At 28.6% G+C, this 18,077-nt stretch overlaps 2 protein-coding genes across 3 annotated transcripts in view; one reads left to right on the top strand and one right to left on the bottom strand.

Annotated features, from left to right (window-relative positions):
• LOC112685088 (protein amalgam-like) overlaps positions 1-18,077 on the bottom strand; it is a 306,794-nt gene that overhangs the window by 204,637 nt on the left and 84,080 nt on the right. The gene's annotated exons all lie outside the window — the stretch shown is intronic.
• LOC112685087 (cytochrome P450 6a8-like) overlaps positions 1-18,077 on the top strand; it is a 49,179-nt gene that overhangs the window by 13,621 nt on the left and 17,481 nt on the right. For both annotated transcript variants that reach the window (XM_025556859.1, XM_025556860.1), the window contains exons 2-3: positions 342-1,108; positions 13,175-13,396. In XM_025556859.1, coding sequence (XP_025412644.1) covers positions 403-1,108; positions 13,175-13,396 — 928 coding nt within the window. In that variant the 5' untranslated portion in view covers positions 342-402. The remainder of the gene's footprint in view (positions 1-341; positions 1,109-13,174; positions 13,397-18,077) is intronic.

Raw genomic sequence — 18,077 nt, 5'->3', positions numbered from 1 at the left:
AACTTAAACTTTTTTCATTATACAATACATTATTCGTATATTTTTCCGTGAAAGTGTTATCGTTTAAAATATTTTTTCTTACATAAATCGACAAAGAGTTAAAGTGCACAAGATCAATGAACATCTATCCAAAATTTGTACTTTTGCAAATCACTTCAATGATATCAGACAATCATTTATCTCTCGTGGGTTTATCGTTCTGTTCGTAAATGAAAAAAACTTTATACTTTTTAATTGGTGTTTTTTTTTTTCATTTTCTCTTGACAAGCAATTCAAGTGGAAGCGCGTTCAATTGTCGACTGTCATTGTTTGATCGTATGTTTTTGTTGTGTTTGGTTCAGCTGCTAGCGTAAACGTTTGCGTGTCCACCGATCGCCCGTACACATTCAGGACCACGTTACGATGGGCGCGTACTTGATGACGTTGGCGTTGGAAGCGTTGGCGTTCGCGGTTTTCGTCGCCCTAGCAGCCGTGGTGCCATACGTTCGGCGGAAACGTGGATACTGGACCAGCCGTGGCGTGACGGTGGCCACGGGAGCGCGGGCGCTGGCCGCCACGGTGCCGGGCATCCGACTGGACGAAAAATCGCTGGCGCGGTACCGGGACAAGGCGGCGGCGGCCACTCTGGTGGGACTGCACGATGCGGGCCGTCCATGCGCGCTGGCGTGCGATGTGCGCGTGGCCGCGGCCGCGCTGGGTAACGACGGTTTCATCGAGCCGCTCGGCCGCACCGGTGCCGGCAGCCTGATACCACGTGTAGTGAACGCAGAGACCGTCACTGCGATGCTACCAGCTATGTGCGAAGCCGTGACCGAGCTGATCACTTCATTGGAGGCGCTGGCCAACCTGCGGCAGACCATCGGGCCGTGGACGTACGCAAAAAAATGCTCGATTACCACGGTGGCCACGTGCGTGTACGGTCAACCGATGATCGACTCACGCGTGAATGCGTTCGCGGAACAGTGCGACAAGGCGCTGCAGCGACCGGCCGTCACGGACTACTTTACCACGTACGACCTGTCGTCCATCAGCGGCAGGGGCGCGTCGTCAACCGACTTCAAACAATTGCTGAGAGAAGCTGCCGCAGCGGACCAAAACGAATCGTCCGGTAAGTTCTCGTGGATTTTCGCATTATCGTGTAACAATTTTACTTGAAATGCCAATGAAAATAATTACGAAAATGGGTTTCTCATTCGATCACCATCACTTCGGGGCAATCTTATTGTGAGCAACTGCGATCCGCAATCCGATTTAAAAATCTTTTAAACGAATTCCGGATTTCGAATACCGAAGTTCTGTCCCGTGAAAATGTACACGAATTGCGTCCCACTATCGTCCACTCAGTCACTATTAAATCGGTCAGGCAGCATAATTTTTTTCGGGTTCCAAGTGTTCTCAGTGAATTTTTGGACGATTTGTTCTTCGAATTATTTCTTTGATTCAGGCTCAACATTTACAAGTTAAATTGTTGTTAATAGAATATGAAATTTTACTAATATAATAATCAGGTGAATCTTTAATATTTGTGTTTTTTTTTTTTTTTTTAATCTAAAGCCAGATCCATTTAGAATTGACTTTTGTTTAGTTCTTTTCTAACACCTGTCTGTGTTTTGAAAGTTACACTTGTCTTTTATTTAATTTTTCACTAGGTATGTACCCGACAAAAAGCCCAGTTCAGTATTCACAGTGACACGTAATTTTATTTCGTTGTAAAATGATCCACAAAAAATTTAAAATATGTATCTCACATATAATGGATTCCTTAAATACCGATTTAGGGAGGGGCAATTGCCTCTTCAACCCCCCCTAAAATACGCCCCTGTTCTTGGCCGATTAGCAATAGTACACATGCGGTCGTTTTTCGTCATCATGGACAATAAAAACTATACTTTAACTGCTATCGATTTACATAAATAATATAATAGTTATCAGTTATACGTATGTTAAGTATTTAATTTCGTACTGTTCTAAATCTTCCAAACTGATATGAAATGTTAATTATATTCGATACATCATAATTTTATTAATTTTTTTAATATTTTAAGAACCACTGATATAAATACGCAGGACGTAATTCGTGTGTAACTTTTCTACGAGACGCAACTCATGTGTTTGTTCGTCCCCTTGAATTTAATCAACGCGCCAATTCAATTTTATTAATTTTTATTTAGGTGTTGCAATACTTTTGTAAACATCTCAAATAAACTAAATAAATTAAGAAAATTAAGTGGATGCCACACCCGTGTGCGTTTTTTTCCGCCCTACAAGCCTAAAGGATGGTAAAACTGCGTTCAGTAGAATTCGTTTTGGATTATTAGCGTTAATAATAGAGTAAACCCACTAATTATCAAAATTGAACGGAAAATTATTATCTGGGTCTTCTCGTAGGTTTTTTACAATATTTCAAATATTAATTATGTAAAATATAATTACTTAAAAAAGTTTAGAACTTATTTAAAAAATAAAAAATCGTAAAAAAAATTATTAAAGATATAGATAATGCTCTTCCCTTTAATTTTGATGGATGGTATTAACAATACACAATTAGTTATACTTGACGCAAGTTTGCAATGTTTTTTTCATTTGTAAGATGAAAAAATAACGCATGCGGGTGTAGCGTCATTTTTATCGTATGCATTTTTAGAAAAAATCTGATTCTATCCAAGAATCTGGATTGTCAGATAAATAAAGATCGACAAATTAATCAAAAAATCCAAATAAAACGAACCATGGTATTTTATTTGATATGGATTGCCTGCACAGCACTATGAAAAATTTAACTTGAGTTAATTTTATATATTATAACCAAAATCACACTAATAGATAAAATATTTAACCGAAGTCGCAATGATATTATAAAGAGACTGTATCGAGCGTAACGCGAAATCAAAACAACATTTTTCTATTTTAAAAAATCCATTTTTTTTTTCCATTGAATGTTATTAGTAGTTTGATTGATTTAACTAGAAGCGTATATATATACCTACGCCATATATATATGGTTAGCCGTCACAGCCACTACGCTACAGGCAATAGGTTATAATATTAAGAAATTTAATGATATTTAGGTACATTTTCAGTAATATTTCATTTAAATTAGTATTTTATTGTTACGAGCCTACATAAAAAAAAAAAAAAAAAATAAAAATAAAAATGAAAAGAGAATACCGGGATAGCATATGTGCCTCTGTTTCATGTTTGAGGTCGTGATCGTGCGTGAGTGGTGATAGGACGTGGTTAGCGGTAGAGATTCACGGATAACAGATTGGCTCATTTAAACGACGCGCGAACTCATACAACGCTCTAACGCGACACACCCCCGCTCACGACCATCGCGAAAACTGCACCCTCGATCCGTCGCGGCCGGGCGTATAACTTTTATATAAATGGTCGGCGCCAGAAATTTTAATCCGTCGCCAGCACTACAGAGCAGCCGTTGTTCCTCCGATGAATACTCACGGGGAATTAATGATCCCCGCTACTACTTTCACCTTTATAAACGCGCGCGCACTCGCGTACTCGGTAGGCGACGGTGTGAAACTTTTCCGCGTCCAAGACCGAGAGAATTTTACCGGATTTTGGAAAATTAACGTCGTCACAATCTACACCGCACGCAGTTAGGTCGTCGATTGTCCTCGTGGCAGTTGAAGTTTTCAAATTATTTTGCCGTTACGGTGAACAATACACGCTCAAAATTTTAATATTTTAACACGTGGTTCGGTACTATTTGTCTACGGCACCACTAAATCATGTAACATATACGATGTATGTATTTCGGTAAACCTTAAGTATGACGGTTCAGCAGACGTCTAATCGGAATCTTGAAAAGAATGACAGTCGAATTTGGTTATTTTTGGTTTTTTAACGTTACATGAATTCTTCAAAATTTATCAGTTCTTAGTAGTGATGAAAAATAAATCTGGATTCTCCGAATATCCGAAAAACCTGGATTTTGGATTTCAGGCTATAAAATCCAAAAATCTGGGTTTTAAAATTAATATTATGGATGTTTAAAATGTTGCTGATTACCATCATGATTGAAAAAATTCACACAATCCTTAAAAAATCAGATAAAAAAAATCTGCATTTAAGTAAAATAACCTTATAAACTTTAATAAAATGCTTCTAACATTGCAGTCCTATAACATTGTCATAATCAAGTGCATATAAATTAAAACTTAAAAAACGCATAGACTTAATTTTTAATCATAGTTCCCAAAATTAAGAAATCATCAATCAAATATAAAAAAGCACTAACTACACTTAGTTAATAATTTAACAGTATTAATCACAATATAACAATTTTGTTTTCATTTTTGTATATAATTTGAGATTGAATTGAAGAACCTATATTGCAATTTTGATAAATTGTTGACTTTATTCGTCCATTTAAAATCTAATTATATTTGTGCCTACTTTTTGAATTCTATTAATTTTAAATATTTTATTAATATTAAATAAATTATTTTAATTTAAAAAACTGTGTATTTGGTATTTATTACTTAAAAAAAAAATAATGCATTACAGCACATAATAATCCTGATTCAAAATTTCATAATCCGAAATCGGAGTCCAGAGAATAATTTGCATTTTAGAATATAGAATTCAAATTAACAATATAATGTGGATTTCGGATTAAAAAAAAAAAAAACCAGATTTTCAAACCTCAACAAATTCGGATTTTTCTCTTCGTTAGCTCTTATTATCGATCAGTTAAAATTTTCAATTGTTTTAACAATTCATAAAACTAAAATAAATTAATTTATAATCATAAGCAATTTAGGTGTTCACGCAATGGGTACGAAAGCAAATAATAAATAAACAGTTTCAATAGTTTAGTGTTTCTGTTATTATATGTTTTACCTTCTTCCTTTTATTAAATTTATAATTCTTATAGCAAACGATTTATATTTGTATCAATTATTAAATTTTTATTAAATTTAAATTAAATTTTAAACATGATTTTATTTACATTAATATTATGAGTTTAAATAAGCACAACAATTTAATACTATACAATTGGTATGAATAATAATTATAATTTAAATATATCTAGCAACATTAGACATACTCATAAAATATCACATTTATAGATTGGTATGTGTTCAATTATTATTATTTTTTGCTTTAATTCAATAGATATTTTAGCAAGACAATTATGTTTTTTGTGAAAAAATAATTATTAAAAATTAATTATGATACAAGAAAATATGTTTGAAATTTAAATTATACAATACAATGTATATTACAATAATTTAAAGGCAGAAATTTCAATTGAAGATGAAATTATGGAAAAGAAATGATAATTGAGAAGAAAGATTACATCGGGGAAAGAGTAGCCAAGAGAGAAGAGTTAGCAGAATAATGAGCCATGGAGAATAGTATAAGGGCATGATAACATAATGTGATGTAAGTCACATACGGCATCATGGGTGTAGAGAGTGCAAAGGGGAGAAGAATTAAGTGAAAGGAGAAATGAATGACAAGACAGAGTATAAGTCCAAAGTAGAGTTGAGAAAATTGTAGATCGGGGAGTGTAATAATTACACTGTAATAATTATTATTGTAACTAAAAAAACTAAATAATATAAAAATCAAAAAAATTATCATCATCAAGATTAATAAAAAGTAGACTCATTAAGACGAAACTTTCGAATATCGGTTTACTATTGGTTTAATGTATGCATCTTGTATATATTTGTGCCGTATAATAAATATCAGTGAAGTATAATTAATTTTGACATATTTTTTTTTTTTAATTTGCCTTTGTTCGCACAAATATTTTGACATTATAAATAATTATTTTAAATTCTATACGACACGAGGTTTTTTTGGTTTATTAAAAGTAATTTATTTTTTGTTTACATATTTTCAAATGATATATTATTAATAATTTTTACCATCAACAGTTCTTTATAATTTGAGAAAAATATGCAACTCAGTATCTTATTTATTTTTTGATAATTATTTTTTGATTTGAATGGTATCAACAATATTTTCTTTTATATTCTAGCTTCAAATAGTGTGTCACATAAGGATTTTGATTGTACTATTGGTTTATGAATCTATAATTTCAATTTTTTTTAATGTAATTGAGCTATAGTAATTTATCAATTGGTAATGTACATTTATTATACTTGTACATGTCCGATCATTATTACTGGGATGAACGGTTATGTTTCTACACAAAAAAATTCACTACTCCGATAAAATAATTAGTAACACGAAATAAGGGTACTTTGTAAACTATGTAATAGTTACAATGACAACAACAAGATGATGGTTGTTTTTAAATTAATATTTAATATTATTTTAATGCGAAAGTCTCGCTTTTCATCATTTTAGCTTCTACGACACTGTCACTGACAACCGGTACGGTTAAATTACAAGAGAAACACGAGAATTTTCCAAAAATGAATTGCATATATATTTATAACGACTAACGAGTAATATTTGTTTTGAAACAGAATTAATTTATTTTTGAATAAACATAATATTTTTTTTTAATTACAGTTATGGGTACCAAAACCATAGGTCCTAAGCCGGATAAGATAATAAGTATATTGAAATTAGTATTATTAAATAATAAATACAATAAAAGCATTGTTATTTCAAATAAAAACGCTTATGTAAATAAGGGCGATTATTTTCGGTGCACATAGATAATTATAACATACATTATTATAATTTTAAAATTTTATCTTTCAGAATTTTGGATAAAAAAAAATTTCTATTATTAGGGTTACATTGTTTAAATCATGGACAATTGCGAAAATTCAATTATAAATTATGAGTCTAATTATTCAAAATCTAGTACTTTTCACAAGAAGACGCTATATGGTGAACTATATAAAGCACAGACAACAAAGTACCTATACATTAATATATATATAAATATAATATACATAATCCTAGCTGAATAATGCGTTATTGCCGGCTTACAGTAAAAAAAAAAAAAATAAATAAAAATAAAAAATAATTTATTTATGTATACATTTAATTGTTTTAAATTTAATATATAATTTCGTCCATCTGTGTCATTGAAAAAAAATATTTTTTATCGGAACAAAATATGAATCTAAACCATTCATGAATAAATTTAATCACACATACAAAATTTCATAAAAGTCAGTTCAGCTGTTTAGGAGGAGTTTAGTAATAAACACACGGACAAAAGAAATATATGTGTAAAGATATATAACTATGAACAATGTACCTTTCCTGAAATTTATAACACATTTATCGCGTTAAATAAGCATGCTGAAAGTTATACCGAGCACTTTGTTTTATGTAATTTAAATACATTTTAGAACAGAATATTATAATTCATTGTGAAACGTGAAGTGACGTATAACACATTACTTTTATACACTCATTATATGAATTTCATATTATATTTCAGCATTAGATCACCTACATTATACTATTATTTAGAATAATAATCTGCTAAGATGTATGAGCAAAATATGAATATTTACATTTTTCAAGAAAAAGTATATAAAAATAATTATTATTGTTTACCTCTAAAGATTTTAAACTACTTTATCTGTAATAATAAAAAAATATATTAAAAATGGATGAGTGAAATTAATAAATATGGACAAAGTAAACTAATAATTATTTTACTGTAGGTTTTACTAAGCTCTAACATACGTACTCTACAGTTAAAAAAATTGTTATTTTAAATCTTACAAAAACCTCCTCTAGTTTTATTACAGCTGAAAATATTATGTTGGGTTTCATAATGCGACAAATCAAGTGTTAAAAGTTCATATCAGGTGTTAAAAACTGGTTTTATATACATATTCGGGAAATAACTACTGTGGGCCTCAAATACCAGTGGGCAATCTAAATGTTGTTGTTTCTACTACAACACACACGTGACGAAACTAAATAGAAGAAATCAAATTCAAGTATACCAATATACTATCATAGACTTCTTTTTTTTTCCGTGGAAGAAAATAAAACCGGATACAGTAAAAATAATATACAATATATTTTAGCAAATTAACTGCAAGTACTACACAGAATTATTAATATTATTTTGATTATGTATCGTGTGTTTGTGTAAAAATAATAAAATAACATTATGTATGATTACGCATAATCACAAGTATAATTACGACTTCATTCTAAAATACTCATAACTCGTTGTTGTCGTAAACACATCCTCGTGATATGGTTAATACTCGTATATATAGTTTTACCGTAGGATGTAAGCCATCGTCGAACAGTTTTTGCAACGCGTGCAGTATCTATTTAAGCTGCCCGTTGTAGCAAGGAAATAATTTATAGGCATACACAACAACCATAGGTGTACGTATTTCATATTATACAGTCCGATAGGTGTTATTAGGTTTGAGAATTGTAATTAATAGCATATGTATCGTAAGGCTGCACTCAATTCCTCCCCTGCTATCATTGCATTTTTTTAAAATCCTGGATTTCGATTTTCAATAATTTTTTAGAAAATACGTCAGTTATTAGGCTTTTTTTGTTCAAATTAATAATTAAACGATTCCAAGAAACCGTAATAAAATATTAAGTTTTTAGTTTTTAAATACATATAATATTGTTGAATATTGTTGACTACAGTTGATCAAAACATTTTAAGCCCTCTCCTGAAAACCGTTGAGGTCAGTTAAGACCTTAAAGTAACTATTATTGTCTGTATAGTAAGTACTTGGATTACTTACTGAAAACGTGGTCCGACTATAGCAAGACCAACGCAACGGTTACAAAATTATACAATATTATTACACCAGTAGATGATAACCGCACCGGATTAATTGAACGAGTGTTTTCGTATTCCACGAACGGATGACAGATATATTGTTATTAATTAATATTATAGTCGTATGGTAAAATGGTTACACGGCAATGGTAGTGTTCGTTTTGCACGTTTCTGCATCAAATACACGTAGAACGTAATTGCAACTGATTTAATTGCTTTATTTTGAATGCTAGTAAAATTAATAATTTTTTTTTTTTTTAAAGTTTCCAAGTTTAAATGATCAACGAAGCGTTCGTTATAATTTGATTGCATTCCCATAGCCGCTTTTCATTATATTTTAAATATATTTATATACATTTTTTTTTGTTTCCACTAAAAATGGTTTTCCGAAAAAACAAACCGATGTATTTAATAATTGTTTGAATTCGGGCTAGTCCAATGCTCTCTAAATTTCTATGTTCATAAATGTTATATTTAAATTCTAAATTTCAATTCATAATGCGAAACTAAAAATTTACATTTTTATAGGTTTATACGTATACTAAAAATTAATCAAATAAAAATGCGCTCTTCGCAAATTAAAAACCAATTCCATTCGGTAAAACTGCATTACTACACATTGATATTTAATTGAAATATAATTATCATCTATTAAGTTTACATAATATACTGCAATAACGTGTACGCAATAAATTAGTTTAACAACAGAAACGTAATAATCCTTAGCTGTTTTTGTCAATATAAGATAATTATTTAGACAGTTCAAAGATAATATACTTAATTAATTAAACTCCATACCATATAAATCATCAGAAGTTAGATATCGACTTTGAATAAAATAAGGAGTAATATTTTTCAAACAACCACAGTGGGTCTTTTGCGAAAATATCCATACTTATTTAGTTAATATGCATTCACAACACGCATCTAATAAATAATGTGAACTATGTAGTCATAAAACGAGATTTTCGTCGGTTTTATTTTACATCATTCATAGTTAAAATCGATTATGATATGCGTGTAATATATAAAATTATTATTATAAATTGATATTATGAATCCGCGGGCAACATTATTGTAATCGTTGAGCAAGTAAAATGCTAACCTAACTTTCTGCTCTAAATGTCTTGCTCAGCGGAGAGTTAGCATAAGACTTTTATTTAATATTCGAAGAGATATTTTTGCCGGCAAGTTGTCTCGTAGAAATTAATTAGAACGAAGAGTCGGACGAGAAATACTTTCGTGTCGCTTAGTATTCATTCCGAAGATCGTTCTAAAATCGTTGCATAGTCAAAGAATCGGGAGCCGAGTGATTTTGACGAGTGTGACTTTGCTTCCGGCAAATGTACAGTATACCGTATTCAAATGCGTGCGTACAATAATGATAATAGTATACCGTCGTGATACGTTTTGCAACGATAAGCACTGCCGTTGTCGTAATTACTGTCTGTCGACGACGTCTTTTGCCCGACGGATTTGCTACATGGATGTGTAACACGCAGACCCTTTCGGCTCGGCTCGTCTCGTACGACAATAGCAAAATGCCGTTGTAATAAAACGAGTTCATTTGGCTTGGCGGGAACGTCGGCCGTTTAACTTCTTGTCAACTCGATTTTTCGCACATCCCTTCAGGGAGTGACAACGGAAACGCGAGTTCCCCGAGGACAGTCCGACTCGGTAGTGTTTAACCGATCAACGATCCTCTCATTTCGTCCGCCACGTTTCCGAATTAATTTCTATTTCGACTTTCTTTCGCATCCCCGGCGCGAGAGAGACAGAAAACGTCCATAACGTATTACATTATTACGCTGCTAATGCAAACAATATTCACGGCGTCGGTGGATCAAGAAATCAGGTTTCACCGATTGGTAATAAGCTCATTTTATCGCTATCCAACTAATATATTGACCAGTTCTCTATTTTATATATATATGTAACAATAATAATAATAATAATAATAATAATAATAATAATATTGTCGACGTCGACGTAATCCGTAATTTTTAAAATACCGATGGAGAAGTCTATGTGTAGCGGTACGCGACTCGATTTCAAACACGCACGGAATGCGTGTGACCCGAATAGTAAAATAACATAACACCCGTTTTGCCGTTACGCAAACAACAGTATTACACATTTATACGGTAGTGTAATTACAACAATTGTCTGCGAAATAATGTCGTTTTCACGGGAAATAGTAAAAATATTATATGAGCATATACAACAGTGATACTTTTATTATTATTATTATTCAATTTTTTCACGTGACGAGAAATATATCGTAAACGAATATCATCAATGTTAATCCGAGACTATAACGATGGCAAATTGAATAATAATTTTAATAATAATATCATGTATTACATTTTTTCTACTTCTATTATTGATTTTTCTTGTCTATTAGGAGCTGAACGATACGAACCGGTATATACATCTTATTTATAGAAATTCATAATAATAAATAATTATGTGTTTTTTTTAAAAAAAAAATAATATTTGTTGTTATATGTGTGATGGTTTTTTTAGTATAATCAAAGTTCTAAAAGTTTCACGTAACCGTTCAAAGATTGGTCACTCATGGTACACATACTTTTGTTTAGTCATTTTCTACATTTCCCAGTAGTTTTTCGAAAAATAACACAAAAGCGAAAAGTGTGACTGCAGTGCGAGTAACCCGGTGGGAGTCTTGTGTTCAATTTCTGTTGGTGCAAAACTTTTGGCCTTATTTTATAAGTTTTTAATAATCATTTAGGGTTGACATTTTACCGATTATTTATTTTAAAACCTATGTGATAAATTCAAAAATTCAAGTAAACCGTTTTCATATTCAATTAATACAATTTAGACCTCTAATGTTATAATAAAAATATACCATTACGGAGTTACACTAAATTTAATGAAATTAGATTCAACCTTGTCTATTTTCCTTCCGTCTATTTTTCACATACAACAACATTTTAAATTTTATTATCTTGAAAAATGAATCATATACGATCGCGGCGTTTAATCATAAAACCATAGCAAGCTGCATTATCTTCTGAAGGATTAACTGAGACCCAACTTTTACACACCGCATGTAAATGAGTATAATATAAAAATTAAGTTATTACGCGGTATTTACGTGCAATAAACTCGTAAGTTTTTATTGTTACAAGGAATAATAATAGTAATCACAGTAAAAAGTATAGTCATATTTGTTGTATCAGATGTAGGTTTTTTGAATGAATGAAAAGTTAAGTATAGTGCACTTGTTAAAGGTTATAATGTGCTCATAATCAACACGCTGTATATGATCTTAAATAATATTTGTATAAATTAAGATATTCAAATGCTTATATTAACTAGAAGTCCATCTTTGCCGAGCATAAAAGATAGAAAAAAATCTTATTTACGTTCACGGCATCAATAATGTATGAAATAATGGTGTAATAATTAGTTAAAATTCGTTTAATGGAATTCAATGTTAAAATACTTTATTTAAGTCAGTTGATATATTTTATGTGATTTTTAAATATAAAAATATTCTCTTTATCGTTGTTCGCTGACGGTGTATATTGGAATTTTTCAAATAATACATTTTAAAAATATTTGTATCTCGTATGAATTTTTATAACAAATTAAAAAAATAAGGAAAAGGTCTTTAATACGCAATGTAAATAAAATATACATTTTTGAGCAACTTAATGTTCTACTACTGGTATTCGATAATTATTCTGTGCAACATAAGTGTATGTGTGCACTAAAATAAATTGATTATTATTTTATGAGATTGATACAAATGGCAGAAGAAAATCTAATTTTTTTTTTTTTTTTAATATAAACACGGTATAATCAAAATCATGTTATTGGCATGAGAATTTTGAATTATATAATATAAATATTTTATTTTAAACTTAATTTGATTGAAAATCACCTCGATAAAGTTTGAATAAGGTAAAAATTATAGATTCTTAATTTATATTTTTGAATGATTTTATACTTTCAATAAAAAAAATAAAAATATTTTCTACATATAATATAATATAATATACATATAAAATTTTCTTCGTGTAATATCTACAGGAAGTTTTGGGCTATGATGCTACTGATGTGGGTAAAATATTTTTAACAAAATTTTGGCTAACATCGATCTCTTCAAGCAAAGTACACTCATTAATTAAAAAATGTATCAAAATAAGTTTGGTCAATTTCCAGGTGTGTGCATTTTCCCACGTTCCTTAGTTTCGGGAAGCCATGTTTTTGGTATATTAAGCATATATTTTTTTTTTATAATGTATAAATGGATATTCTATTGAATATAATATTTTGGTCGAGTCAAAGGGATAGCCACGTTTTATTGAAAGCCACCGATTCATTGCCTTGTTCATTTTTCTTAAGACCCCCAAAATATATATAAGAGTGAACATGTACTCAATACTGCACTATACTTTTTTTTTACAGATGTTACCGACAAACAAGTAAGACAAGACATGTTTGAGTTCATAACGGGCGCTATAGAACCAACGGCAGCATTAGTTACGGCTGCTCTATATGTATTGTCACGCGATCAAAACATCCAAGATAAACTCAGGGAACATTTGGACGTTGTGCTCGATAAGCACCAGCAAAGAATTACAATAGACCAATTGGATAGATTGACTTACTTAGAAAATGTGTTGGAAGGTAAGTTTTAAACATAGCATATAAAAGTTCTAATTGTTTGTTATTCGTACTTGAAAAATGTGTTACGTAATATGAAATTATTGTCTACGCATGTATAATATGTAATGTAACACTAAAAAAATGACAAAAACATACTAAATACTAAATTCAGACTTCTAATAAAAAAGAAAATGGATATATTCTCTGATGAATAATCCAAATATCTAGACGAGTAAGATTTTCGTAAAAAATAGTATAATTGAGAAATACGATTAAAATGTTAGTAACCAAGTAAATAATTTATTATGAAGATTTAAGGTTAGTTACATTTGCTGAATTCTAAAGTACTTACAATGAATCCTTAAATACATGCATTCATATTTCTATGTTTTGTCTCATTTCCATTTAATATGTAAAAACGTATTCAGCAAATAATTGAAAGTTGAATAAACGTAAATAAATACAGACTTATCAAATTAGTCCGGGTTGCCTGACTTTTATTAGTAATTGTATTTACACACGTTCTGCTAATCGTTTATAACACTAAATAACTACTGGTGTATAATATAAGTATGGATATAATTTTTCTAAATATTTAGAGAACCACACGAAACAGTTACAAATGTTACACGATTAAAAATCGGAAATAGGTAAAATTGTTTTGAAATATATATTTTTTTTAAACATAGCATTGAGTAATTATCCAAATATAAGTACACACTTCAGATTAATCGGACAAACTTGTATTGATCGCATGTTCGTTAGGGGAAATTAATCCATTTATAATATAATAATATCACATCTAGACGGCCAACAATCGCAATTCATGAGCAAAATATAATATCAGCTGTTGTAACTATATATATATTATAAACATACAGCTATATTATTTTGAGCTCCAAGATTATTCCGTTACTTCAGGCTGTCATCTGTCAACTGCACTGTACGCACATCATACGGTTACGTAAATTATGTAAATTATTCATTTTTGTTTTCAAATTTTGTGATTGCGTAATTAAATCATGAGTTCAATATTAATATTAAGATTAATACAAATCCAATGACTCTTTTTATTAAAGGACACGTCATATGATTTTTATTTGTTGTGAAAACCATGTGTACATCAACCTATTTATTTATAAATATACTATCTTAACTATATATGGTTTGTTTGTCAAACATGACCCTAAGTTATTATTTCATTACATAATTTTCGATTTCAAAAAATTACAACTATAATTGTTTTTTATTTCTTTTCGGTTTTAATAAAGAAACATTAATATTGGTTCTACTATCAATAGCAATTTATAAAATGTATTTGAAGTTTTATATTTTATCCGAATACCAACATTCATTTATTTTTTATATATGTAGTTTGCATAATAGTCTAATACGGCGGTTCTCAAACTTTTTTTTCGCTTACCACTTGAATATATTATCAATCAGTCGCGGACCAAAAATGATTAAAAATAGAACTATACAAACTGTATACAATAAAATACATTTATCTTAAACAAAAAGGCAAGAAAATACTACAGTAAAATTATTATTTGTTTATTAAAACAAATTTATTAGTGTTTTTAAATTTAAACCAGAGTTAAATATCAAATTTTTAATTTCCTTTCTACCACCATGCAGCCTTCCACGTACAACCTCATAGTATTTTGCATACCACAGTTAGTGGATATAGTAACAAAGCCATTAGTCTAATACAACTCTAGAACACTACTTAAAATAAAAAATTCAATTTTTCTGATTTTTATTTTATTCCAATTTTTATTGTTATTGGTAGTCATTGATTAATAAATTAAAATGTAAACGAAATTTTTGTAGTATAAATGTTTTAAAACTTCTAATAGTTCAAATACTTGAAAATTAAAACGTAATTTAATGTATAGAAAAACACAAAAATTATATTTTAGTAATTCATTAAATAATTTCAATTTCTTTATATGAATTCAAAGTAAAAAACGTAATGTTCGATGTTCATTCTAAGAACGAAGGTCTTTTGTAGTCCAAATACTTTTTTAATAAATTGTATTTTTTGTAGACCTTATTACAAAATTTTTAATTTTATTTTAAAACTTTAAAACAATTTTATTCTAATAAATTCGACGTATTTATCATACACAAATTCAATGAAATTAAAAATTAATATAATTTATTTGAAAACATTCGAAAAAAAGAATTTATTCTTAATAAATTAAGAATATAAAATGGAGAAAATAAGTTATACCCTTATAAAATAAAATATTTTGGATAAAAATATACAAAATTAAATTCCCTTAAATTCAATTAGTACATTAATATCCATATAAATTTAAAGTGGTATGTAAAAAAATAAAGTTATTTTATCTATGAATGCGAATATAGTGTCTGAAATAGCAAAATGTGTCACTTTTGAATATTCTATATTATATCTTAACAATATTTAATAATGAATTATATAAAAGTAATGAGAGGTTTTCCTCATTGGTAAATAGGATTAAAATAAAAATAGTGTATACATTATTATTATTATTATTATTATTATTAATATTGATCTAATAATTGAAAACGTTCATGTAATATACTTTGAGCTACTGAAGTTGAATAGGGAATTAATATTTAAATAATATAAATGAGTATATATATTTATAACTTAAAAGGTTTGCAGAATTTTTAACCAGATTATAAAATTATTTTCAATTAAAAGATCAAAAATTTACTTAATAAGTAGGGAATGTTGATTATCTATATTAAGTTTCTTATTTATACAAATTCTGATTTTTTTTTTTTAAAAAAAAAAATACACTTTGACAAATTTTTTTTCACTTGGAATATAATGTTCTTGTCAACAAAGATTTATACGTCACATATTATTGCCAACAATTATATTGTCCTTCTTAGAGTGAAAAAAACAATTTCTTGTGATTCACTTTCATAAACTCTCTTTTATTTGGCTCTGTCTCAAATTGTAATGGACGACACTAAACCAAGTATTAGCTATGCATCATTTTAACATGTAATACAAAATTTCAACACAATACAAAAAATTTGACTATCAATATATTTTATTATATATCGACTGAATTAAAAAATTTTTAAGTTTTTTCCGAAAGTTGAAGATTTATTATAATAAATATACTCTTTATGAAATCTACTCGAAATTGACAGGTGAGGCAGGTTAGATGCTAAGAAATTAATTTAACCAAAGCACATAATATCACACTGTTAAAATTACTTTAGTAGTAATATATTTTGTAGACATAGTAGAGTATACTTAAATATTAAAATTATATAGTTCTAAATAAAAGGAAATCTGTAAAAAACAAGATGAAAGAATTAGTGTCTTGACGTGAATAAAGAATATTCAAAATGTATAAAGGGTATCACTTCTTCTTTATAAAAAAAATTGATAAGAAGCCAAGCCAAGAATCCAGAGAGAATATTTTGAATACTATTTCCAAAAAAAAAAAAAATGAATGTTTAGTTATTGTAATTAGCATATTTAATTACAATACAGTTTCCTTCTTATCTTTCATGACCATTGACCATTGACCAATTACATAATTATTCATAACATATAATGCTAAACAGGCTGCAAAATATTATTTACACGTGCAGCTTTTATTAAAATGCGTGAAGCATAGTTTCCGTATTAAACGAATTCTACAATAAATCAATAATTTAAATCAGTTCGATTTTAATTAAAGTAGCTCTAATATATATGCAACCGTTTATACACATTAATATCACAAAACGAATTTAATAACTTGCTAATAAAACAAAAAATAAGTCCTGAAGCCTAATTGATTATGAGTAGAGTACAGATGGATTTTGAAGGCATTTGCTTTTTTTCTTAATCTTTATCTTTTTTCTTATGACTTTATTCATAGTCAGTTACAAATTCGATTTATACAACTTAAAATAAAATGCACGACATTTAATTTTACTTTTCTTTGCGTTTTTCATTTATTAATGCTTTTTTGGGTACTTTGGATACTTTTTTTTTTTTAGTTACATTTTTTCAAAATTAGTTCTAAATAAACGTATTTTAAATGTAAATATTTATTTTTATATTATATAATGTATTACAAATCTTGTTCAATAATTTCTTAACAGCCTTTACCCATATGTTCTATTTATCACATACCAAAGATTAAAGAGTAAATTAATTTATCTTCAAACGACAATAAACATAATAATCTTTCTCCAGAAATTATCTACTCAAAATTACAGTTTAGCAGTTTAGGTTCTGTTGTAACAACGTTTATTCATTCACATAATATTATTATTATTTTTTTTTTTTTTTTTTAGTGATTTTCTTTAGTTTTTTATTGCATTGAAATCCGTACTCAAGTAATAAAATATTACAAAATTAATGTGTATTCCATTTCAATTTATTTTATTTTAAAATGTTAACTTGTAGTGAGTTTTATAGTAAAATAAATAATTTAAAAAAAAAAGTATTAAATTCAAAATAATTTATTTAAAATTAATCAAATTTCAAATTTCCTAATAATAATAAATTATTTAAAATAAATGTTAAAAAATTATTAGATTTTCTACTCATTTTGTCTAACACAATAAAAAAGAAATAATTTCAAAGTAAATTATTTTAAACAAATAAACGAAATACAAATTTAAAATTATAAAAAACCATGATGTTAAAAAGTATTATAAAAATTAATATAATGAGAATGGATAAAATATTAAAAAA

This window comes from Sipha flava, unplaced genomic scaffold (genome assembly GCF_003268045.1).
Source record: "Sipha flava isolate LNK unplaced genomic scaffold, YSA_version1 265_pilon_pilon, whole genome shotgun sequence".
In the NCBI taxonomy this organism is placed as follows: Eukaryota; Metazoa; Arthropoda; class Insecta; order Hemiptera; family Aphididae; genus Sipha; species Sipha flava.
Note: the sequence above shows the minus strand (reverse complement) of the source record. Positions and strands in the feature narration are given on the sequence as shown.